Source organism: Diadema antillarum, unplaced genomic scaffold, assembly GCF_040938485.1.
Source record: "Diadema antillarum isolate AM-2024a unplaced genomic scaffold, OU_Dant_1.0 seq00001022_RagTag, whole genome shotgun sequence".
Taxonomy (NCBI): domain Eukaryota; kingdom Metazoa; phylum Echinodermata; class Echinoidea; order Diadematoida; family Diadematidae; genus Diadema; species Diadema antillarum.
Window position 1 is genome coordinate 902,738 of NW_027271857.1, and position 24,602 is coordinate 927,339.

The 24,602-nt window shown below is 37.6% G+C and overlaps 1 protein-coding gene across 1 annotated transcript in view; it reads right to left on the reverse strand.

Moving 5' to 3' along the window:
• Positions 1 to 20,697, reverse strand: part of LOC139742838 (uncharacterized) — a 72,777-nt gene extending 52,080 nt beyond the window's left edge. Inside the window, exons 1-4 of the mRNA XM_071653355.1 lie at positions 20,450 to 20,697; positions 10,656 to 11,178; positions 8,259 to 8,524; positions 7,646 to 7,861 (exon numbers count right to left, since the gene is read on the reverse strand). Coding sequence (XP_071509456.1) covers positions 7,646 to 7,861; positions 8,259 to 8,524; positions 10,656 to 10,803 — 630 coding nt within the window. The 5' untranslated portion in view covers positions 10,804 to 11,178; positions 20,450 to 20,697. The remainder of the gene's footprint in view (positions 1 to 7,645; positions 7,862 to 8,258; positions 8,525 to 10,655; positions 11,179 to 20,449) is intronic.
• Between the last annotated feature and the right edge of the window lie 3,905 nt (positions 20,698 to 24,602).

Here is a 24,602-nt window from a genome sequence, read left to right on the forward strand (position 1 = left end):
TATCTAGTGAATGGGCTTGTATAACATATTCTGAATTTTCTATGCCCTTTAAACAATGCTATTCCTCATATTTCATGTGTATTTATTCTTTTGTATGCAGTTGACAACTTGCACATTTAATTCCGTAATGTTTATAATTTACTTGTAAAATGTGGAATACAGAATGTTATATATATCTAAACCAAACTAAAACCAAACCCAAACCACTGGGTGTAAGAAAGCTAAAATGATGAGAATTGGTGTAATGGTATTAATAAAGGGATAGTACAGTATTGGTGGAGATGAGAAATAGGCTTTTAACTTTTTGCGAGATACCAAGAAAACACTTATGAAATAGTACAGAGCATACCATTTTCAGAGGGATTCAAAGTTTATTTGATGAAAATCGGGTTTGGAGTGACTGAAACATCCAAAAACAAAGTAAAACAAAGCGATCGTAATAAAGTGTGGGTCCCACACTTATTAGAATCACTCTGTTTTGGATATCTCAGCCATTTCAAAATCAATTTTCATCAAATGAACGTTGAATTCCTCGTAGAATCACATGCTCTTTCATATTTCATAGGATGTTTCTCATTATCTTACCAAAAAATGTTAGAAATCTGAAATTAGGTCTCAAACAAAACTATACGATCCCTTTAAGTAAAGCATATTTAAGACAGGTTTTATGAAGACGGATCAGAAAGCAAATCAAAGATACTGACATCAAAAACTGGGTGTGGAATGAGCTGTGGGTCAGGTGGATTCATGGATCTTTGGTGGTGAAGAGACTGTCAGTTCAAGAAAGACGCAAGTTCACGTGAGAGAGAAGGTGGGGCGGTAGGGATTGACACAAGATGGGTGGTTATATCTAGGATTACATTGGCAATCACAACAACATAGCATTGAAGAAGCAGGACAGACAGGGGGTAAGGATGAGTGTTAATTAACCTCATGAGTAAGCCAGACTTATTAGTGTGGAGAGAAACCAGACTTATTAGTGTGGAGAGAAACCAGGTTGGTGTTAGAGCACTCATAAAGGCACAAACTGGGGTCAGATTGGGGTGAGGGAAAGTAATGTGTTGGATAGAAAGTAAGGCTGCCTGTACCTTAAACTGAATTAAGGATTGTAATACTCTAGCAAATAGAGTTAACTGTATGTCAATTTACGTCATAAGTTATGGTATCTGATGGTGAGCATGGTTGTGTCAATATTTAGGTGTTGGTATTCAAAGTGGGGTAACGACAGCTTTGCAAAGGTAGAATGAAATGGAAAGCTGTACAGATGATATATACCACCGTACGATGTAAATTACAAACTTGTAGAGTTCATACACCATCCAGGTCCATGAAGTTATGAATATGTGGTTGAGATGTGATGACAATGTGGTAAACTATCCGTGGAGGATTATGTTATCATCCAGTCTCAGCAGCTAGGGCTTTGCGTCCACTGAAACAATCCACCTGCTACATCATAGTATATCAACAAATAGTGGATGGATTCAACTCAGCCTCCTCCAAAAATAGCAACTGACCATGAAATAACGAAGCTCACTCACTCGCTGTAGCACACATAATACTTCCAAGAAAGTCATGTCATATTGATGAAGGTCTAAAATGACAAATTTTATAACCAATTAAATTAACACTGACTATACCAATTACTTAAAGAATTTTTGTCATAGATTAAATTTCCTATCATATGACCCCTCCCCCCCCCCCCCAAAAAAAAGACAGTTGTATTGAAAGCTTTTACCCTACAGTACACGTAGTACTCTAACAGCTTCTACAGCTTTATGCTGATCACAGCAAATTATTTTATGAAAACATACAAATAACACATATATGGGAAATCAAGCAATGACCTGCACTTTATACCTATCAAATTTTCTGAATAAAGCTTTCAGTACTTGAGAAATCTCATCTTACGATAACAGTGGGAACATATTTGCTCAGTACAGTTATTAAAGGGAATGTACAGTACTGGTTGAGGTGAGGATTCAGCTTGTAACATTTTGCTAGATATCTAGAAACCACTCTATGAAATGTTAAAGAGCATACAATTCTCAGGGGAATCAAACATTTATTTGATGAAAATCAGTTTTGAAATGACTGGGATATCTAAAAATACAGTAAAACAAACAGATCCTAATTAAAGTCATTGCCTGTCAATTTTATTGGGATTGCTATTTTGGATATCTCAGCCATTCCAAGACCAATTTTGATCAAATTAACATTGAATCCTTCTTGAAATTACATTCTCTTTCATATTTCATTAGAGGTTTTTCATTATCTCACCAAAAAATGTTATAAACCTGAGGTTAGGTCTCGACCAAAACTATACGACCCCTTTAAATTGTTCTCCTTTTTTTTTCTTTTTTTTCCCTTTTTTTTTTGGGGGGGGGGGTGGGGTATCATGCACTTTACTGGGCTGTCTTCAATCTATTAGTATTCAACACACCCTTTGATAAAAAAAAATATACATCTTTTAAAGCCTTTTCTTTACAGCACCATTGAGGTGTCTGTATGAAGCAATACTAGTATCTCACTTTTCTTTTTTCAAATTCCTGCATCTACAATGGGTTGTAATGTGATGTCATGTAATCCATGACAGGCACTAGAAATATCTTTGGCTGGCCTGTGACTTTAACTAGAATAAAGGAAATTGGGCTGATTATGCTCACTAAAACAGGTAAAGATTCTCCTCAGTAGAATTAGTCTCAAAATAGAAAGAGGCTAATTAGATCAAAAGCAGATCAAAAGCCGTTCAAATTAATTTCTCCATAGGCATTCCGGAACAGAATTAAAGAAGAATTAGACTGCATCCCACACACAAGCCTGGGTCAGCAGTAATCAATTGGAATTTTGTGAAGCCAAAGTATTTCAGGGTCATCATCTGGAATATTCAACTTTGATCTGGCACATTCTTCTTTGGCAGCAGTGACTTTATAAAATGAAATGACAATGCTTCTCTGCACACGTGTCTATTTACCAAAAGTGCCAACATTTCATTTGAGGTCCAGTCAGGTGCCAGCTTTGGCTAGCACTCCAGCACCAGTTGATATTAATCTTTACTGCTTTTCTACTTACTATTTATGCTGTACAGTATAGTACATGTATCAAAGCACCAAATGAAAGTTTACATGCCCATAATGTCATGAAAGTATCTATGCTCAGTGATTCACAATTCTACAATCACCAGCATATTAGAGTTTATGAGTTGAAAATATGCTTATAAATCCTATCAAACAATTTACTGTATGCTTTACACACTTTGTAGCTCTGCTATCAGTTCTACAGTGAGTAAGAGTCAAACATTTGCTTCATTCCTTGTTCAAACCTTGCCACTTAATTGGAATGTTATGATTATAATCTTACTGTCGATACGTTATGACACCTCCTGATTACATACACATGCAGTAAGTGATGTACTGTATTGTTTCATCAATTTTAATTAGAGATCTCCTCATATTGTTTGTTTTCTGCCTGAAGGATTAAGTGATGGCTCAATCAAGCCACACAACATGATGATGAACAATAGGAAGAGAGGTGACTTTCACTGCCTGGTTTGTCATATGACAAGCCTTTCATATTAGGGTCAGTCCTGCAATTACCTCACATCAGGGTCTTCAACACATCATGCAAAGTGAGACAAACACATTTAGGTCAGTCTAGTTGGTCAGTTGGGTCATAATGAAGAAACAACAGTCAGGCCACTGCTGCAAAGTGTGGGGATAGTCATCAAAGGAACCAGTGCTGGTGGGCTCTCTGTATGGTCTTTTATTTTTTTTTTAAATAAAAAAAAATAGAGAAGCACTCTGAGAGCGCAGACCTCCGCTAGGCAGCTCATTTCCACCACTGATTTTGTTCTTCCATAGAGATCAGTAATTTCCATGAATACCTGGTACTTGCATGCTGAAAATCGCCCAATTTCCCAATATAGAAACCTTTTATTCACATCATCATCTCCCAGCTGAATGGTGCCTTGTGCGAGCAGAGCACGCATTTTAGGGCACGTACTGTATGCAAAGCTCATATACGTGCAGCTTAAGCTCTTAAGTTCATTGACCCTACCTGCCAAAAGATGAGAAATCCTTCAAAAATCCATAAAGATTCCCAGATCACAACCAAAATTTAATAATCTGTTCCATGTGTCATAATCAACTTTTTCTGCAAGTTTCATTCAAATCCATTCACAACTTTTTGAGTTATTTTGCATGCAAAAACAAAAAAACCAACGGCAATGAAAATAAATGTCATAACCTCCTTCCTTGACGGAGGTAACTAGACTGAATTCTTCGGTACAGCAAGAAGATTAAGGCAGACTGCTGGGACTATAGGGTACTGGAATCATCCACATCAAATCCAAATGAATAATGGTAACACTGATAGGACATAAGTAACAAACATGCAATATCCTTTGGCAGTAATTGAATATGGTGATTGGTTCAGAATCAGTCATATGATATAAAAATGACAGCATATTCCTTGTTGCTTGTTCCCAGGGATAAACACAAAGTACTTTCAAATCACTCATCATTATATACATGTAGGCTTGTGGATGAAGTGATACCTTGATCGAATACATTTCACATTTAATCATTCCATGAAAGCAAAGTAAAATCGATCTAATTTGTGTTGTCTACTTAGACTGTGCAGGATGCAATGTAAGGAGTGTTTTTTCTTTCAATTACAAAAATGAACAAATTTTATAACTGTTTCTGAATGAAAAACTAAAGCTTTTTAAGGTGAATGAATGTCTAGATTGCATGTATTGTCTTGTTTCAAAGAACTGCCGGAGTCAGCACCACATCAGCCTTTTTTTTTTCTCAGAGCTAATTTGTGCCTCTGAGTAATATGTATTTGTCTTTAATGATGGCTAGCCCCTCATCCCTTGCTACATTCTTTCTAAAACCTCAAGACTTTAATACCATCAAGTCTTGTAAACCCTATTCAATGTGACAGCTATGGCTTTCTCTTGTGATATCACTTCAAAGACCAGCTCTGTCATTCTCATGTGCTTGAATGATAACCTGAATAGTCCCCCCCCCCCCCCCCATGCTCTTTAGACATGCTGAGTGAAGGCTGCAGTAATTGAAAACTCATTGTACATCTTTTAGCCAGGGAATCACACCATGTGTAATCAGTTCCCCTGAGCAGAGAGTGAAGATCCGCCATGCCCTCTTCCTTCTTCTCCTCCTCACAACACTTGTTGATGAGAACATCACTTTCAGTGCAGGAGACCATCAAGTATCAAGACTAGCTCTTAATGTGGACACATCCTTCTCATCTCCAGTTAGTCATCATGGAGGAACATGCTAAAAATTGACTAGTCATTATCCTGGGAGACCAAGAAAACAACCAGATCTTATCTCCTCCCACAGCCTGATTAAACCACAAAATCAGGATTAGTTATTGTGTATGAGGATGAACATTTGAAGTTAGAGTCAAATGAACATATTATTTTGGCTACATTTGTCTACAAATTAAACATAGACCTAATATTTCACATGACTGTCTTGATTTGTTGTCATGATTAATATTCTCCTGATGTAAGAAGGTACAGTTTGTACCAGTAACCAATATGTATCATTCAAATCGTTATTATTGTACACTGCCTGTGGCATTTTGTGTGAGCTTCAATAATGTCAATTCATGGGAACTGTACACTGTGTATAAAGCTTGACAACAATCTACATTGTACACAATATACACCACTTTTTGGTCTCAATGTTTGTGTGGTTTTTTGTTTGTACTTCAAGTGTGCTACATAACTGACAGTACAGAAAATCAACTTCTTTATTTCCTGCTGCTGAATTTTAAAACTTTATGGATTGTAACATTTGTGTATAACATATCATAACTAGTCAAGAGTTCAGTTTTAGCCACTGACACACTTTGACTAGATCAGTAAGAGCTACACTAGCATTCCACCTACAGCAGTTAGCTCATATCCTTCTCAAATTACATTGGTTCATACTTTCTCTTACAAGCTATAGTACTGTTTGCATGCCTACAGATCTGGTCTGCAATGATATTGAAATATATGACACTGACATATAATATACCATAATGACTGTTGTTCTCAGTTGTAATGCTTACGGGCCATGCCCTAAGGAAGCTGTGTAATATGGGAGACTTAGAACGGTAGAGGAAGGTATCGCCCCCTCTAATTGCTGTTAATCTAACCTCTCTGGTCTTTGAAACCTAGACCTTGTGACCAGCATCAGCAATATGAACAGCGCACACAAACATCCTACAATTATTCCTGGCATTTCGATTGACTCCCATGTGTCATATGAGATATTTGCTCCCGTTCTCCCTCCATCGTGCCCCTCCCTTAACACCATATCACTCTTATTTTCAGAAGTGGCACACCTTTGGTCATATGATCACCTTGCTGTGATGATCAGGAATCTATCTTACAGGGCGTGGTTATTCATGCATTTCCTAGACCCTCTTGAGTTTCTCTCCTACCCAATGTGTTTTTGACATCACGGCATAGCCACAATCTTTGCAGTAGAAAGAACAAAGTGCAGTAAAAGGTTGTTTAACATGAAGCATCCATCATCATGACCTGTTGTTTTTGACATCATGACAGATCCACAATCTTGGGAGGAGAAAGTACAAAGTGCAGTAAAGGGGTAAAAAATGACGCATCGATCATCATGATCCAGAGGTGTCTGAGACTTCAAGAAAACTATCTATCCGCTCACCCTATACACACAACGGGAAAGTATGATCATCAAGCCACGGCTGCCATGCAATACAAGGCCATGAAAGAGCAACACAAGCCTATGGCAGGTCATAGTTAATCTATTGATGCTTGAGCTTGGTGACACAGGGGAGAGACTGTTGAACAAGTCTTCTCAAATTCAGCCTTCTGAAGGGACAAAGTCCTAATAAATGGCTTTGTGAGGCAAGGCAGACTTAATTGATGACAAACGCCAAACAATGCAAAATGCTTCCTGACTCATAGAACATATAGGGTCTTTCCTTCCCATTCCCCACCCCAACTTCCCGACTCTTGACTTGATGTACATCCCAACTTCTTTCCTGGCTGCAGGTTCCAAAATGTTTCCATACACACAGACGTTCTCTCTCCTTCCTTCTCTTGCAAGATGCACGCCAAGACAATTTCCACACCAGCTGTGACCATGGCTTTGACAGATTAATAATTCATGAGACCCAAGGGTTCCAGCCTGTTGGTCAAATCCTGTCTACTCAATCTCCCTGAAATTACCAAGCATAAGATCTGCTAGATCTGATGCTCAGTCTATTCTAGTGATAGACGTTTCTGGGCTTTCCTTCGTAATTATCCAGGAACTAATCTGTTTGCAAATGATACAAGCTCTAGTATGTTTAATTACGATATATGCCATATATTTAGCGAGACTAATTTATCATGAGTCAGGACTTCCCAACAATTTTGCAAGCAGTTAAATTTGCGATTATGGATTATCGTACTAAAAGGAGAAATGTATGCATATACGTCACATTCATGCCCAGATCAGAGTTAATACATTTGTGTGTTTTTTAATTCGTGAATGGCACCTGACTCGCGAAATTTGTGTACATACAAACCTTGCAAAATATTTGATGTATACAGTATTAAAATCAACAAACACTTTTGTCACGTTTATCAAAGCAAACATGAGTGTCTTACCGTGAGGTCATTGATGTCATCGTAGCCTCCAATAAAGAGCTGACCCAGGAGCTGATCCATATCCAGGGCACTCTGGGACTCTGGGGTTAGGTAGTTCACTGGTGCTGCAATGTTGTTGATGGTGGCAAAGGTAGTCCCGGGGAATGAGCTTCCAAGGTTGAAGATGGCCACACTGTAAGAAACGTTGGCTTCCAGCAACCCATCTCCTATGAACAGCTGAAGTTGGCCAAGGGCAAGAAGAGGTGACATACACGTAGAGTGTAGTTTAATATCAACATTGCGGTTAACTGTACAAGTGCACTAGATTGGTCCTCACCGCATGTAATAATGATTTTGATTTAAACAACGCTATGTACATCATAATGGTCCAGATTCATCATAAACATTGAGGCAACTGAAAGAAATTACTCTGTAGTTCAATTTCATGAAACACATTCTTTCATTCAACATTTTTACTATTCTATAATTATCTTGTATGATACGTTGTATGATATAATCTTTGCTTGTAGTTTTGCATTCTATTGGATGTGAAAACATGTTAATTCATAAGTTGGGATTTTGATAACTGACTGGAACTTTAAAAGAGTGAGAGGAAGGAAAGTAAATAAAATACCTCAACCAGTGAATCCGATTCCACCTTCCACTCCAGATAGAGCCTACCACCATTAACACCAAGAGCAAAGAAAAAGTCCTCCTCCTCATCATCATCCCCCTCCTGGTAGATCAGCATCCCTGGGTCATGGCAATACCGGAAGCTGAATTCCAACACCTGTTCCGCACCCCTCAGCTGGTTTTCTTCTGAGTCTGACACGGCATCATAGCTTATGTAGGCATCGATGTCAATGTACTTCTCTGCAGCCACTGTGCACATTGAAAGTCCTGTCATGAAAATATATTAGATGAGAATGTTACATTTCATGCCTAATTTGACATCTAGAGATATTTCAACTTTACTCCAGGATGATCGAATGGTTTTATCCATCTCACCACACAGGAGTCTGCTGTATTGCACAATAGATCATCTTGGTATACAACAGCTGTGACTGTAGCTGATGAGGAATTTACTGGTAAGTAAACAGTTTTAATGAGCTTGCTTCCATGAGATGGTCTTTGTTGTTCAGAGAATAATTGACAGGAGGCAGATGGGATGGGAAAACTGTGTATGGACACCTTCAGAGAAGTACTGAATCCAAAAATTTTGTTACAGTGCGTACGGTGTATTTCAAAAGCAGCATATTAATTCTGATTGCGCTACACAGCTGACTGTAGATTAATTGCGATTGGTAAATGCAGTGCTAGACTGCATTGGAATACCATGCAAATTTGGAACACATCATTTTATTACTACATGCACGTACAGTATAGTATATGCTCCCCTGGTCTGTCATACCCAGCATCCTTCATACATTTTGTATGACACAACATGTCCCAATACACCATCTTGTTTCCCTTGTTAGAAATACCAGGTACAAATTTTGCTAAAAAAAAACAAAAAAACAAAACAAAACTTGTTTCTCCACAAACCAATGCTAAATTTTATTTTGGTCTAGAATGTAAATCTCCAGTCCTAACAATTCTCTTATCTATGGTAGCTGTCAAAAAAATCAGATTTTACTATGATCAGTTTATAAAATCTTATGAAAGTAACTTGACAGTTGCATCTAGACAGAATGTGCAGATGACTGTGGCTGTGAAAGGAAAGTGTGCAGCAGTCAAGGAAGTACAATGTAAAGTGCTATTTTGGTGTGTAGTGCTCGACTGCCAAAAATCAAGCAATTGCACAGTATTGCACTCGAATGGACAAAACAAACACAAAACATACTCCAGAGCAGGATTTACATTCATTTACTCACAATCTCACTATTTGACATTATTTTTTTTTTCTGCACTGCAAAATCACACAAAGCTGATGATGATAGAATTATCTTGTTAGATACAATTGATGGCAATACATCAGGATTTCAAATAGCATTTGCCTGACAGTGGACAAGTTATTCTTAATTCTGATAGTCAGAAATACATACTGCATTTGGCCACATGAATCAACAAGTTGCAAAGGGCAGTTAAATCTTCAGGTTTTAATAGGTAGTATATGATTTACTAGCTTTGAATTGACACAACATTGATGGGTCATTTAAGCTTTTGTTTTTGTTGATAGAAAGATCACAGCTGAAAATTGTCTTTTTTCCAATGTTGTCAACAATGGTCGTTTTGTAAAGGTAGGAGTGACATTGATCAGCAAGACACAGCGTAGCAGCCTCCGGTAAACATATTGATTTTCCTTCAAGCTCTTCCTATTGACTGCTTTCGAAACAGGTATTGATTTCGTAAGGTAAGTTCCTGTAAGAGCTGTGTGAGTTATATACAAGTTTGAAATTCTGGGAATATCAATTTTGTGTAAGGTGCAGCTTGCATTTAACTTTTGTGCTGCACATGCTTAATATTGCAGTTTGAATGCACCTACACTGTACATATCTGTACAAGGTACAGTATAAGGACATGTACCGGTAATCCCTAGAAGATCTAGATTTTTGCCTTCTTGGCAAAAGTGAACAAAATGAGAAAAAACAGTGACAACTACAGTTCAGTGTTATTTCAATGATGACAGTGAATAGAAGCCACACTAAGGTACACCTGTACATTGTATAATGTCAATTCTGAATTTGCACACAAGACACTTGAGGTGAATACCATTACAATTGCGATCTACACTGATTTCCCATAACTCTGAGAGAATGAAGTACATAGAATTTTATAAGTATTCAAGAACAAACACCTGACAGATAATTTTGACAGTGTACAGTACTATGCTGACAACTGTGTCACATACACACTAACTTTGTGATTACTGTCACAGGTATCTCTTGAATTGTCATCTCTCATGTGAATTAATCAAAAGAATTTGTCATCAGCACAGCTACAAATGTCCTTGTCCTTTGCCATGAAAGAATGTTTTCCTAATATCAAGTGTGTATCTTCATGACCAGTGAATAGAGAAAATTGTCTTTACCTGATATGAGTACTAGTGAGAAGAGTACAAGGAAATGTTGGCATGATGATCTTTGGAATGGTTTCCATGGCAACAACCTCCAGCACTCAGTTTCTTTCAGTGATATCCCTGGATGCATCCAACCTGGCTGTTCTTTCCTCCTCTTCATGGCTTCTGGTGTGTGTTCTCCTTCACAGTGTTAAGTACTGAAGATTACTGGTATGTGACTGTTGGTTAGTGTGTCATGCTCCACACTGGACTGGTTTCTTCCTCATAATCTGACTCTGCTAACTTCTCAAACATGTCACAGCCTGCACAAAGTACATGTATGTAAGATCATATCATCAGTGTTCCCAAAATTTGTTCAAAGAGTTTCATTGCATCCAGTCATAAACCTCACAGACATTTCATCTCTCTGTGCATACATGCATTTTCCAATTTCCCAATTTCTCGTTCCTCAATACACTTTGTTCCTTCTCACAACAGTACTCTGGCTCCAATCCCACGTATATTCCTCCACGTCCCGATGGGGTATGGCAGCCACCTGAAATCAACACAACAAAGAAAAGAATATAAAATGACTGCCTGCATACTACACAGGGAGTGTGTTATCAATGATGAATACATCACTCAATATGTGATCTACAGGTTGAAAGAACTAATTAGTAATAACATGCCTATGATGCATGTCAATTACACAAGGTATAACCAGGATGTACTAATGTTCAGACAGCAGGTTTTACACTGTACATATTAAATCATACTCTCCAGGACCTCCATACTTTTGCAACTTGTCTGTTCAAGACACTATACAGTACATGTAGTTCTGGTCAATATAAACTGAACAAAATTACAAAGTATCCAAAAACTTATAAATGTGGATAAAATTATACTCTTGAGGGAGTAAATATCTGCCATAAGACAGCACATTTGTTCATATCACTAATAATGCTGAACTAATGTGAAAGTAAATCACAATCTTTTACCAGATCAGAATCAATGTGAAAAACAAAAACCTGGCATACATTATATCTTATCTGTTACTTCAAATTCATCTCAAGTTCAAGTTCATTTGATGTACAGTAGCTATTTTCAAAACAAAGGACACAAGCAACTATCAGCCAGACCAAAAATAGAGTATGACGATATTTCCAATCAACACTCAAACCTGCTCAATTTGATTTGAGAAAATGTATTCCTACATCAGAGTCACAAAAGTCTGGGATGATGTTCGAAAGGAACTGAGCAAGGTAATTAGTAAGCTTCCAGACACTCAAGAACTGTGATGAATCCAGCCCACCAATTTCGCAGTACTCCAGAGTCTCTTGATCACCCTGTCTGTCTGTAGATAATTAGGCTAAGACTATGCGGCACACTCCTTCAACCATGCATCCCTCCTCCAACAGACCCTCCCCTCTCTCTCCAGATGGCTAATCAAGTCCAACGGCACTCACACAGCGTGTTATACACAGGACAGGAAATTCTTAGTTTGTTGGCTGTAATGAGACTAATTTCCCCAAGTTATGGCCAACTTTGCACAAGGGGTGTAGAATTTTAAAGACATAAATCTGCACTTTATGGGGGGTGGAGCAATTTGTCATACCTCACTATCTCTACACTATAATATAAATCAAAACAATGATGAGAGCACCACATGTAAAGCTGCATTGCATGAAATATTGACCTCCAAATAAAATGTAGAGTCAAAATCAGTTCAGTGTTGTGTTCTCTGAAGGTCACATGTCATGAATCTGTAAGTCAAGAGGTACACACAAACAAGAATCTTGTTTCATAAAATTGTATGATGTGATATTTTATATACATGTAGATCATATTCACCCTTCTAAAGGTGAACTAAAAAGTATGATGAACTGACGGTCTGGTTGCATAGGAAAGTCAAACTGAGCAAACAAGAAAAACAAAATTGCAGAGTAAGGTGCTTGGTCAACTACACATGACAATCTTTCAGGCTTGAAGATATTTTAAGTAGATTTGTCATCGACCCCTGATTGTTTTTTCAATCCCCTTAATTCTAAACCTCTAATCCACAGTATAATCCCTGATGAATGTTCATAGCATAGAGACAAAAGTTACCCTCAGAAACCAAACATTACACATGCATCCATGAGCAGCCCAAGGAATGAAGTTGTTTGTTATGATTCTTGAAGTCAATTTGAATATCAAATGTTTGCATCAGCAACCAATTAAAAAAAAAGATGAAGGCAGTGAAATACAAGACAACAATATCTTGTCTGGCCTTTTTTTTTTTTCAGCACTAAACTGAAGGCAACACACTCAGCATCTACATTGTATTAAAGACAAATACAGGAATATCACACTAGTTGTATCATGTCACAAGACTTCAAGATCTCACAGCCATTACATACGTTGTTGTATAGATACCTACTTTTAATACAATGAAGTAGAAATTTTTGCGTGAGTATATTTTTTTCAACTAGCCAGGTACAGTTGGAGTAAAACAAATTTTGCATGTTTTTATTTCTACAGAATTAAAGAGATGAAGTATCATAACATAGGAGAAGTCAAAATATTTGCATGTTTTTATTCTTTTTTTCAAGTTTCATCTTAAACAAAATATGCAAAACTGTCTACTTTGGCAGTACTCCATCATACAATGTTGAGTAAAGGTCACCACCACTGGTGTGTCATATGAAGTGTGTGGATCTTGAAGTCATGCACCTCTTGTCTTGTGATGGTCTTGTCTTCTAAGGATCTTGGGGTCTCCCAAGTCTTGGGGTCTCCTAGATTGTTAATAGGATAATCACACACATTTCCTGACTCACAGCTATTCTGTCTCTGCCCATTACAACGGGGCATAAGTGAGAACTACAGACTTCCAGTTTGACAACCAGTAATATCCCTTTTTCCAAAAACAAAAACAGAAATTTCACCTTTCCCTTCTCTTCTTTCTCTCCTCTTCTGAACCTCCTCCTTCACTGCTACTCTGTGACCACACAAAATGCATCACAGTCCACAAAATACTGCACATACAGAGCACTACAATGTGTAGACCCCATCAAAAATGTGTTCAACTTTAATACTTTTGATATGAAGTACGGTAAGTTATAAAGTATAAAGTATACACGCTTGTATTTCAATGTCTTAAAGGGCACTCTATAGGAATTATGAAATCAATTCCAAATTACTGCAACATTGTAGCAACATACATGTAAGAACTAAATCAACACAAAAAGGTAAAAAAGAGTACTCTCAATCTCCATAAAATAAGTAAAATTTGCATCTCCCCTGTCTATCATCACTGTTACTGTCAATCGCAATAATACAACCGTGTACACGATATACCAAAACTTCTAACCACAGTGCACCACACAGCACAGTACAGAAGAATTGATGTCTGATGCACATTATGAATACAATATGTACCTTGTATCACACTCCCTATTTCGTATTATAATGACACATTGGCATACATTTACTACCAGGTAAATGTCTTTCAAGGAACCTTGTAGAAGAGTGATTGCATGAGTCACTTTTTAAGACAAACTGTATATTGTGTAATTATTGAATGCAAAACCTGAAATCACTGTACAGTGATGTGACTGTACAGTGTAAATATGTCCTTAAATTGCAAATTAGACTAAAGGTGGACGATACATTCTCATTGTTTCATCTTATATCATAACCTGAACACAATAGGAAATTTAGTTCCACCCTTCAAGACTCATCAAGCTGAAGTCAAATGTCAACAATCCAACTGCTGTGTTCCATTATGGCTTGCAGTAAGAGCCTCTGTGTCCAAATGTATCACCTACAATAGACAATACTTCCAAGATCTGTTTTATTCCTGTTACAGACTGTATTCTGAGATGTAGACATGAAATAGATTAAACACCCCCAAAAACAAACAAACAAACAAACAAACAAACAAACCAACAACACAAGAACAACAACAAACAAACACAAAAACAAAAAGAAAATGCAGTGAACATTATGCAACCAAGGGAATTAAATAGGAAAATATAACAAGATAGACTGCATAAAGAACTCTCTGTGATGGTATTAATTGCATCGTGCCACAGTATTCTGTGTGATTGTTTAGGTCATAGGTCATTCCTCCTCTTCAAGCAGTTCACATTTCAAACCCATATAAAAAGCAGTATACCTACAGAGATCAGGCTCTGCTGATCAATATTAGAGGGATCATGACTAACCATTTTGCTCAAATGATTCCCACAGGCCTTTCAGCAGGAATCTTATGTCTTGTTTGTCTGCTTCCATAGCCCCTAATCCAGCATCTCTCCAGCTCGGACCTAGTCCCTCCCTCATTACTGGGTACCTGGCCCCTTCCTCACCCTTCCCTAGCTCGACCAGACGCTGTGCGAAGCACAGCGTCAGACAGTCGGAGCCTCGCCATCAAAGTGGGGAATCACAACGCAACTACAAAACTTATATCAATTTATACATTACTTATAGACGCTTGTATGTTACTCACGTAAAGTGCATGCTTATATTACAGAAGGTACATAAGTCCACAGAGAGCCCTCACGATAGTCCATTGAACAAAAAAACGGCACTTTCTAGCGCAATTCCCGACCGTCGGGGTTCATCGTTGCAGAATTCAAAATGGCGCGTTGACCACTCAGCAAATTATGCGTGCGTGTGCGTGGCTACTGGAAGTGCAGCAATCTATTGCGTGCGTGCGCTCTTTGGTAGCAGCACGGTCGACAGCGCGACCTTTAAAGTGCATTCAGATCGCGTGAACTGCCGATTATCAGATGTACCGTTCGCACATGCTGCATAAATCTTCATTTTCGATAAGTTGTGAAATGTGTGTATATGTCAATATCGATAACATAGATATGTAGTGTCATTAATGAAGATTACATTTAATGAGATTGAGGTGACAAAAAATGATGTTAAGCATCAAAACTCAAAAGCGATCGCAATGCGATCACTGAGCTCTCTTTGTGTTGTGGGTCATGACGGTACAGCCCTGTCGCTATTTATACAGCGACTGGGCTGTGTATAGTTAACCCTTCCCTAGCTCCCACTGCACCAGCCCCTCCCTGGCCCCTCCCTGGCCCTTATTCTTCTAAACTGTGCACACACTGCAGTATGTACATGTCAAAGTGTTTCCATCAATTCTGAGCATTACAACAATATACAATGTACGTGTACATGTACTGTATGTCAGGTAACTACAACTGTAATACCTGAATCTCCAGATAGATCTTGGCATAGCTCTATTCATGCAATCTAATGATTAAAAACAGAGCATTCTTTATGGTATTTGGGTGCACAGTATTTAAATTCTTCTGCATCATCACATAAAGAGGCAAAGGAAGTAAGGTCAAAAAATTATTAAAAAAATACATGTGCATACATTATCTCTGGAGTAAAAACAATAAGAACATAACAATAAAATCACTTTTGTTTGACTCCTGTCTCATACAGCAAGGGTAACTGGGTAATCAACCCTGGGGTGCTCTTTCATACAGTTTAATGTCCTGTGGGAGCGCCCTGAGTCGACAGAGTGGTATCTCTGTACTATAAAAAAAGAAAGGCAAATTTAAGCATCTCTAAAAGTGTCCTATTTTACCAGCAAATGGCTTACTTTTAAACTATACATACAGTGTATGTGCCATATTTAATTCATATCAGCTGTGCACTTGCTCATTTCAAGATTGATCCCATGGTCTTGAAAAGAAGTTTTTTCTACGAGTTCATCTCCATATCTAATACCTTCTGTTCATTCCTTTATTTTTTTTAACAACCTTTGCGTGGCACTTCGCACATCGGCAATATGAATATCTAATGCATGAAAGTTGCAATTTTCTTAGCCTTTGGACAAGGCCCTTTCGCTGTGCGCTTTCTAGTGGCGAGCGAAAGGGTTCGAGTGAAACGCGCCCAGCAGAGAGAGATCAGGCACCACATGTAATGTTGCGCAGCAAGAGTGCCTGGTCAAAAGGCTACACTGCTACCAGCTAGCGCATGCGCTTAGGTTTAAAATCGGAGCAGTTGTTGTTCTCACAGATTCCTCTTGACCGAATCATTTAAAGTCATCAATTAAAATTTGGACAGAAAGGGACCAATGTTCCCAGGTACAATGTACATGTTGTCAACAACTGAACTACATCTGTATGTATTCAAATTGAAGCAATTTTTAGTACTTAATTTGGAATTTATATATGGATGATACTACCCTGTACGAGACCCTGAATCCTTAAATCCACAGCCCGAACATGAAGCATTGATTCAGGCTGGTCACAGTTATTGGGTAATCTGAAAATTCAGTGTAACAAATGACAGGCATACTGTTTGATTCAAGTTTGATTCAAGGGGTTTGATTGCAAGCATGCAATGCTTCACAAAACAGTCTGTTTGCATGGTTTGAGTTACCTACTGTGATTGCTATATCATGCTTATAATTAGGTGATCCGAGTATCCTCTCGGATCACCTATTGTATCTGTACTGAATCTTTCTTCTTTATTTCTTTCTCCTCAAATGTTGTGCAGCGATTAACTCAAAAAGTCATTCACCTATGACTTTTAAACTTATACCATATATGTATCACGTCATAAGAACGACAGATCTAATGTATCTTTGTGATCAGTCAACCATGACGTCAGTATGACGTCATTATCTGAAATCACGTTCACATTCGTATCTCATTAATGAAAGGGAATTTCTCAACGACATTTACATATTATATAGTTCAAGTCAAGTTCTATCGATATATTTAATAAAATTTCATCACGACCCTGGTAAACGAGCGCGTACGGGCGCGTTGAAATTTTAATATGTTCCAATCGAGCTCAAAATTGTTTTGCACACGTTTCAGGTCATTTGGAGTATTTCAGAAAAAATCGACGGACGCGTACGCGCTCGCGCATATACGCACGCACAGCTCATATGCAATAGAAATTTCCCGTTTTTTCACACTTATCGGCTGCCTGAAATGTCAAGGAATATTTCTACCAAGTTTCAAGTCAATCCGACTCAATATGACGTCATACGGGCCCGTCAAAGTTGAAATTCCGCGCGCGCGTCAATGGCGATATACAGTACAACTATGCCAAAAAACTGCCAATTTTAAATCCGATTTTACTCGTCAGGATGGACGGTGACCCCCCATTTTCTGTACATATTTTGAAAGCTGATGAGTTGTACATGTCATTTCATGGGGTGGCAATGCTGACAAAATGATTAAAAGATATCAAATTTCTTAATAAAGTAAAAAAAGTAAATTTTCAAAATGACGTCATCAAATTTCAAGTTCATTCGAGCGTATCTCACTAGTCCTTTGTCAATTTTCACCCATATTTCAGTATGATGTAGCTCATCTAATGTTCTTTCAAACATAAAATAACAAAATTTTGATTGGATAACGGTATCACCTCGTAAAAATTGATTGAATGTAATCTTGTCAAATTTGACCAGTTTACGTGTTATCTCTATGGGAGTGCAGTTTTTCTGGAAATGAAAATTGACATGACTATCTTTATCGAGCACTAGCTCACTTAAGCTTCGGTAAATTTCTCCCAGATTTTAATATGTTGTAGCTGAGACTTTACACTACCGTAAGTGTGCCCTTTGTTTTTTCATACGATGTCAGAATCACGTCAAAAAATTGGGTTGAAATTCAGGCTTATCTTCGATGTATTGAGATATTTCTTTCTTTCTGCAACTTTCTTTGCAATAACTCAAGAAAAACGGCCTCTATCACTTCTATATTTTGCACATGTTTAGTTCATGTCACGTAAATTATTTCATAAAATAACAACTACTTGATCGGACACCATCTTGGGTATGTAAATTAGGGTCAAAGGTCATAAATGTTTCATCCTGTATCTTAGTGAATACATGTCCTATCTTTCCCATATTTTGCACACGCAAAGACCATGTTACAAGGATCATTTCACAAAATAATCACTTTTTACTCAGATGCCATCTTGTCTGTACAAATTGAGGTCAAAGGTCATATGTACTTCTTTTTGTATCTTCGTTATGACGTGTTATCTCCATGGGAGGGAATTTTCTTTAATGTGAAAATTGACATGATTGTCTTTATCGAGCACTAGCTCACTTACTCTTCGGTGAATTTCTCCCAGATTTTAATATGTTGTAGCTGAGACTTTGCGCTATCGTTTTGTTTCCTTTGTTTTTTCATACGATGTCGGGATTACGATAAAAAATTGGTTGAAATTAAAGCTTATCTTCTATGTATTGAGATATTTCTTTCTTTCTGCAACTTTCTTTGCAATAACTCAAGAAAAACACGCCCTATCACCCCCATATTTTGCACATGTTTAGTTCATGTCTCGTACATTATTTCATAAAATAACAACTACTAGATCGGACAACATCTTGGGTATGTAAATTAGGGTCAAAGGTCATAAATGTTTCATCTTGTATCTTAGTGAATACCTGTCCTATTTTTCCCATATTTTTCACACGTATAGACGATGTCGCGAGAATCATTTCACAAAATAACCACTATTTCATCAGATGCAATCTTGGGAGTGCAAAGGTGGGTCAAAGGTCATATGTATTCATTGCTGTATCTTCGTTATTCAGTGTATACAGAATTTGGTACCAAAGATGGCAGATATGACTCCCTTTTCTAAATGAGAATGCAAACATCACACGGCCAATGTCTCTAAACACAGATGAAACTTGTATGGTCATGCATATTGCGATCAGGACTGGAATCATTGATAAAAAAAAATCGGATCACCTTAATTTGTCAGTGATGACAAATAACAATCTCTAGTTATATTTTCTTTTGTTGCATAAAACTACTGTACATTACTGAAGGAGGCATGTACAACATTTTTTTAGTTTTTCTCCTAATGATCCTTATTCCTAGGGATTCTTACTTTTTGACATTTTGTTGATTTATGACATGAGAAAACAGGAATTAACTATTAAGTCAAACTCAAACATAGTCTTTTACTGATGTTTCAGATGTTTATAAGTAAAAAAAAAAATGCTATTGTGGCTGTCATATATAGATCAAATCACAAAGGTACGGTACTGCACTGTACATGTACAGTGCGGTAGGCCCCCTACATTATGTTTGTGCTGAATGAAATGCAAAATACTTTTATTCATGAAAAATGCTTTAAACTGTTCTTGATTCAGCCATATCATGTTTACTGCCCTTGACTCTAGCACTGTGTATGAGGGAGTAAAGAACAATTCCACACCATCATGTGAGCATTGACTGAAATCAATATAAAAGTATCGAGTATAAAATAGGATTAACAGAATGGTAAAAGTTTCATCAAATCTGACCAAAATAAGAAAGTCTCCCTCCCACATTTCCATCAACAGTCAGTGGTTGCAACCACAATTCTACAAAATCATTAAATTAACTAGGTCTAGAGCATCTATACACAGCCCAGTCGCAGTCTGGTCGGGCTACAAAATCATTAAGTTATTAACCGCAGCAGCGACCCCATGTGCAACTTACAATGTAAAAATTTAGCTGTGGCAATGATTTCATTTCATGAACTCAGGCTCAGCAAACTGTCACTGGTTTATGCAGAGAAATATTATAAGTAGATGTTATTGCACTGCTCAACACAATGTTACTAGCACGCCAATTCTGCAAAATAAGTTAACTGCTCGAAGGAATTAAACGTGAACTTGGCGAAAGAAGCAGCAGTTTATTTGACAACAAAATACACACGAATATTTGAACATATGGGACTAAGCACTTACCATTTTACGTGGTCCACATCAAGCAAACCGATTGATTTAAGCCTCAGTTAATACACCATGAGCACTCTATTATAAATAAAGAAAGGTGGTAAAAATGTCTACTTACCATATATGTCAATCCACCAAATGAGGATTGCAGCATGCAGTAGTAAGGAAATAGTTTGCAGCAACCGTTGTGTACAATTGTAGATTGTCGTCGTGTCGCCCGTGGCTGCTCATGCTGCTGCATAGAATTTGAACGGCTTGCTACACGGTTTCTTCACGCTCGACGCCAATCAGCAGGGACGCCGTTGCGTAGTCAAGTGTGTTACTGGGTGGGGATTACCAAAGGTTCGCGAGGAGCCATTCAACTCAAGCCAATGACTCATTGACAAGAATCGCTAAGCGTGCGGCGCTGAGTGGACAGAAAATGCACATGATCATCATCATGACAATCAATCAGTGAAAGTTTTATGAACTTTCTGCTAATATAGTCTTATAATTGTTTTCTGTCTAACTGATGAACCTAGTTTAATGCCGTTCTTTCTTTCAATCTCACCTCAACCTTCATTGTTTTAATGTTTTATAATTTTAAATGCGTATTTTGTATTTCTTTGATTTGCTCCGATGCTGCGGGCTCATGCCATTCTTTGAGAGTGCCAGTATCCAGGGCAGCATCACAAAAGGTTTTTTTGTTTGTTTGTGTTCTCTCATTTTGTGTGTGTGTGTGTGTGGGGGGGGGGTGTTGTTGTTTTTTGGGGGGGAGGAGGGGGGAAGGGTCGATGGTACCCCTTATTTGACGAAAAGAATAGTCATGGTTCTGGCGGGGGCCTTGTTATCGTTCTTGCTTGATATTATACTATACCTCTCTTTCGATGTCCGTGCTCAATCCCAAATAATTACAAACAGCAAAAGTGATAAGCGTTTTGAAAGAAGTGGTGGAAAACCAAATTCTAGCTTTTGGTCAGTTGTTACCTCATCACGCCCTCTCTTGTCCACTAACGTGATAATGGAAATAGATCAAGGTGGTTGCAAGCACGACAACCTGGATACGAGTGACATTGTGCCTCCACAAGTTTTTATTTATTACCTCTGGAGACGTTGAATCAATTATTGCAAAATAATTTTCCCTGTTTTACAGTGCAGGCAAAACTGCACTCCCATTGAAGACGTATTAGTACGGGCTATACTACAGGACCTATCTACAGAACAATGCCCTGCGCCTTACTGGTATACTGGTGAGGACTTCGATGGTGCATGGTCTAAATGTCGAGTTCCAACTGATTAAAAAAAAAAAAAAGTTGATATCTTTTCCTTCACTCTCTAAACTTTTGAAAGACACCTGCAAAGTTAAACATAGCAACATAGTCATGCATGCATACAAGAGGAACTGAGAATATAACGCTGATTCGGGAAACTCGTTGAGCCTGTATCACAAACTCATCAAGAGAGTTGTATCAGTTTGTTTAATATTTCAAAATCATTATCATTGCAATTGTCATTAAACATACGACCACAGTTATCGTCATAATTATCATTTTAAAGTCTAAATTATCATCATCATAAGCCATATCGTTATCATTAATATCATCATCATCATCATCATCATCATCATCATCGATGTTAGTAAATAAGAGCAACAAAGCACAAATGCTGTGACAAATCAATTTAAACCAATAGCCTTTCAAAATCATGTGCTCTCATGCAGAGAGCTGTTTGCCATGGTTCTCTATGAGTTATTTTACTGACCGCAGAATATTATACACTTTTTAGTTCATCAACATCAGTGGAAGCCAATATCGATTACGGTGTTCCGCAAGGGTCAATTTTGGACCCGCTCTTGACTTGTTCATCATATTGACAGCATAGTCAAACAAGTATATTCTTGTTCAATACATACGCTGATGATACTGTTATTTATTTCTCACATTCAGACATCACTATGATTGAGTCTGTTTTGAATTCTGAAATACAGAACATTTTCAGTTGGTTGTGTACATCTAAGTTGAGCCTCAATCAAGATAAAACTGTTTGTATGTTATTCGGCTCTCAGATGAAGTTAAAAAAGTGTAATAAACTGCATTTATTGGTAAATGAAAATATAATTTGTCAGGTACATTCCACGAAATATCTTGGCATGATCTTAGATCCATGTTTGAAATGGAACCTCCATATTGATAAAATATGCACTCGAATAAGTAATTTGATACGGTTGTTATCCCGATTACGACATACAATCAATTGTCTAATCTAAAAGTTGTTTATAATGCAATTATTCTTCCTATTTTTGATTATGGAGATATCATATATGGTGCAACCAGTGCTAAACATACAATGTTATTACAGAAACTTCAAAACAGAGCATGTCGAATAATATTAGGAATAAGTCCGTATAGACATATGTCGGTCAGAGAGCTGCATGCACGTCTAGGCTGGAAGTCATTAGCAGTTCGGCGTTGTTGCCACTTGAACACCATGGGTTTCAAGGCATTAAATGACTTTGCACCTCCGTATTTAAAAGATCAATTTCAATATTATCATTTCAATTATTCACTTAGGTCAACGGGTAACTTAGCATTGCCAAATCCTAGGACAGAATATTGTAAAAGAACTTTTTATTATAGGGGTGCTGTGCAATATAACAATCTCCCTCCAAATTCAAAAGTTGTTTGTAGTCCTGCTTCATTTTCTAGTAAGTTAATATCATTTGTTCCAGATTTTTTATAATCCCTCTATAGTATAAGTTTATTTTCTTTGTAGCTCAGTCAATATATTCTTTTTTCTCTTGTCAATGATATACATATTTTTACAGTTTGAATCTTTTTATCCTGATATCAATATCAATTTCATGTTAGGACCCCATGGAAGAACATCCATAGGGGTGTCTTCGTAGACTGAGCTGAATGGGCTATCCTACCGTACATATTCGCTGCTTATTTTTTTTTTCTCTTGTTTTCTTCCCTTTTCCATATTTGATGCATTCTCTGTTGTAAGCGTATATTCTTCTGTTGATCATAATAATGTTGTATATTGCTTGTCATACTTTAACTGTACTCTTTTTTTCTGCATGAATTTACGGTGAATAAATAAATCAAATCAAATCAAATCAATGTGTCCCTTTAGACAGAGGTGTAACAATTTTCGAGAACGAAAAACAAAAGAGAGAAGTTACGAGGTTTGTCACTGAGGGCGCTTTAGTATACGGCAGAGCCTTCAGTTAGGGTGGGATTTCACGGAGCACGCGAACGATTTGCGAATGACGCGAATGGCAAAATCCAGCATTCGCATTTTAGTCTGCAAAAGATCGCCAAACAAACGTGAGGGTTCGGAAGCGTCGTTAATTGTTCGTGAATGTCGTTTTTACTTCGGCGAGAATTTCAAAAAAGTTTGAAATTTTTTTGCGAAACTTTTCCGCACACTTAGTCGGGATTTGCTCGTGAATTGTTCTCGAAAGCGTCTTTAAAGCTTCGTCATATGCGCAAGACCTTCGCAAGACACGCGCGATGTTCGCAAAATGTTCGTGAAACCCCCAAAAGACTCCGAAACTTCGGAGAATGTCTTGCGTATGTTACGCGAAATCTGCGAAGTTTTTCCGATCATTTTACGACGTAATCGCAAACTGTTCGCGTACCTTTTGAGACATTCTCGCGAACGTTTAGCGCACGTTTGGGGGATGTATGCCCTGTACGTTTTCTACATATAAAAATCGTAGCATACATCTAAACATCAAACAATTATTAACAACTATAGTAACAAAAGAAATTAAAGACTAGCAAAGATAAAGAATATTTGATATACCAAAAAAAAAAAAATCGCAGAATACACTTAAAATCAGTCTTAAGTATGTAAATTTCATTTGAACTATAGAGATTATGTGTTTGAGGAACTGCAAAAAAAAAAAAAAATCAAATGCTTTACTAGTGGAGATACGTCATAGGGAGGAAATGTAGGCAAACACACGATAGAGAAATGAGAGAAAAAGAAAGGAGAAATACAGGAAAGCAAAAAATTCAACTCAAGAAAGCTGTTTTGAGTTGATTTTTTTTCTTGCTTCCATCTCTCCTTGCTACATTTTCTCCCATGATTATTGAAAATGTTTCGTTGTTCGCATTTCCGTCGCGTGTTCTTCGTGTACGTAACATGCTGTACTTTAGCAATGATACACACGATAATCGCACTTACGTCGTGGGAACTTCGCACAAATTGCGCAAGAATAGTTTTCGGCTTCATTGTCGGAACACATTCGCAGAAAAACTTTTCCGAATGTTGGATTTTGTCAT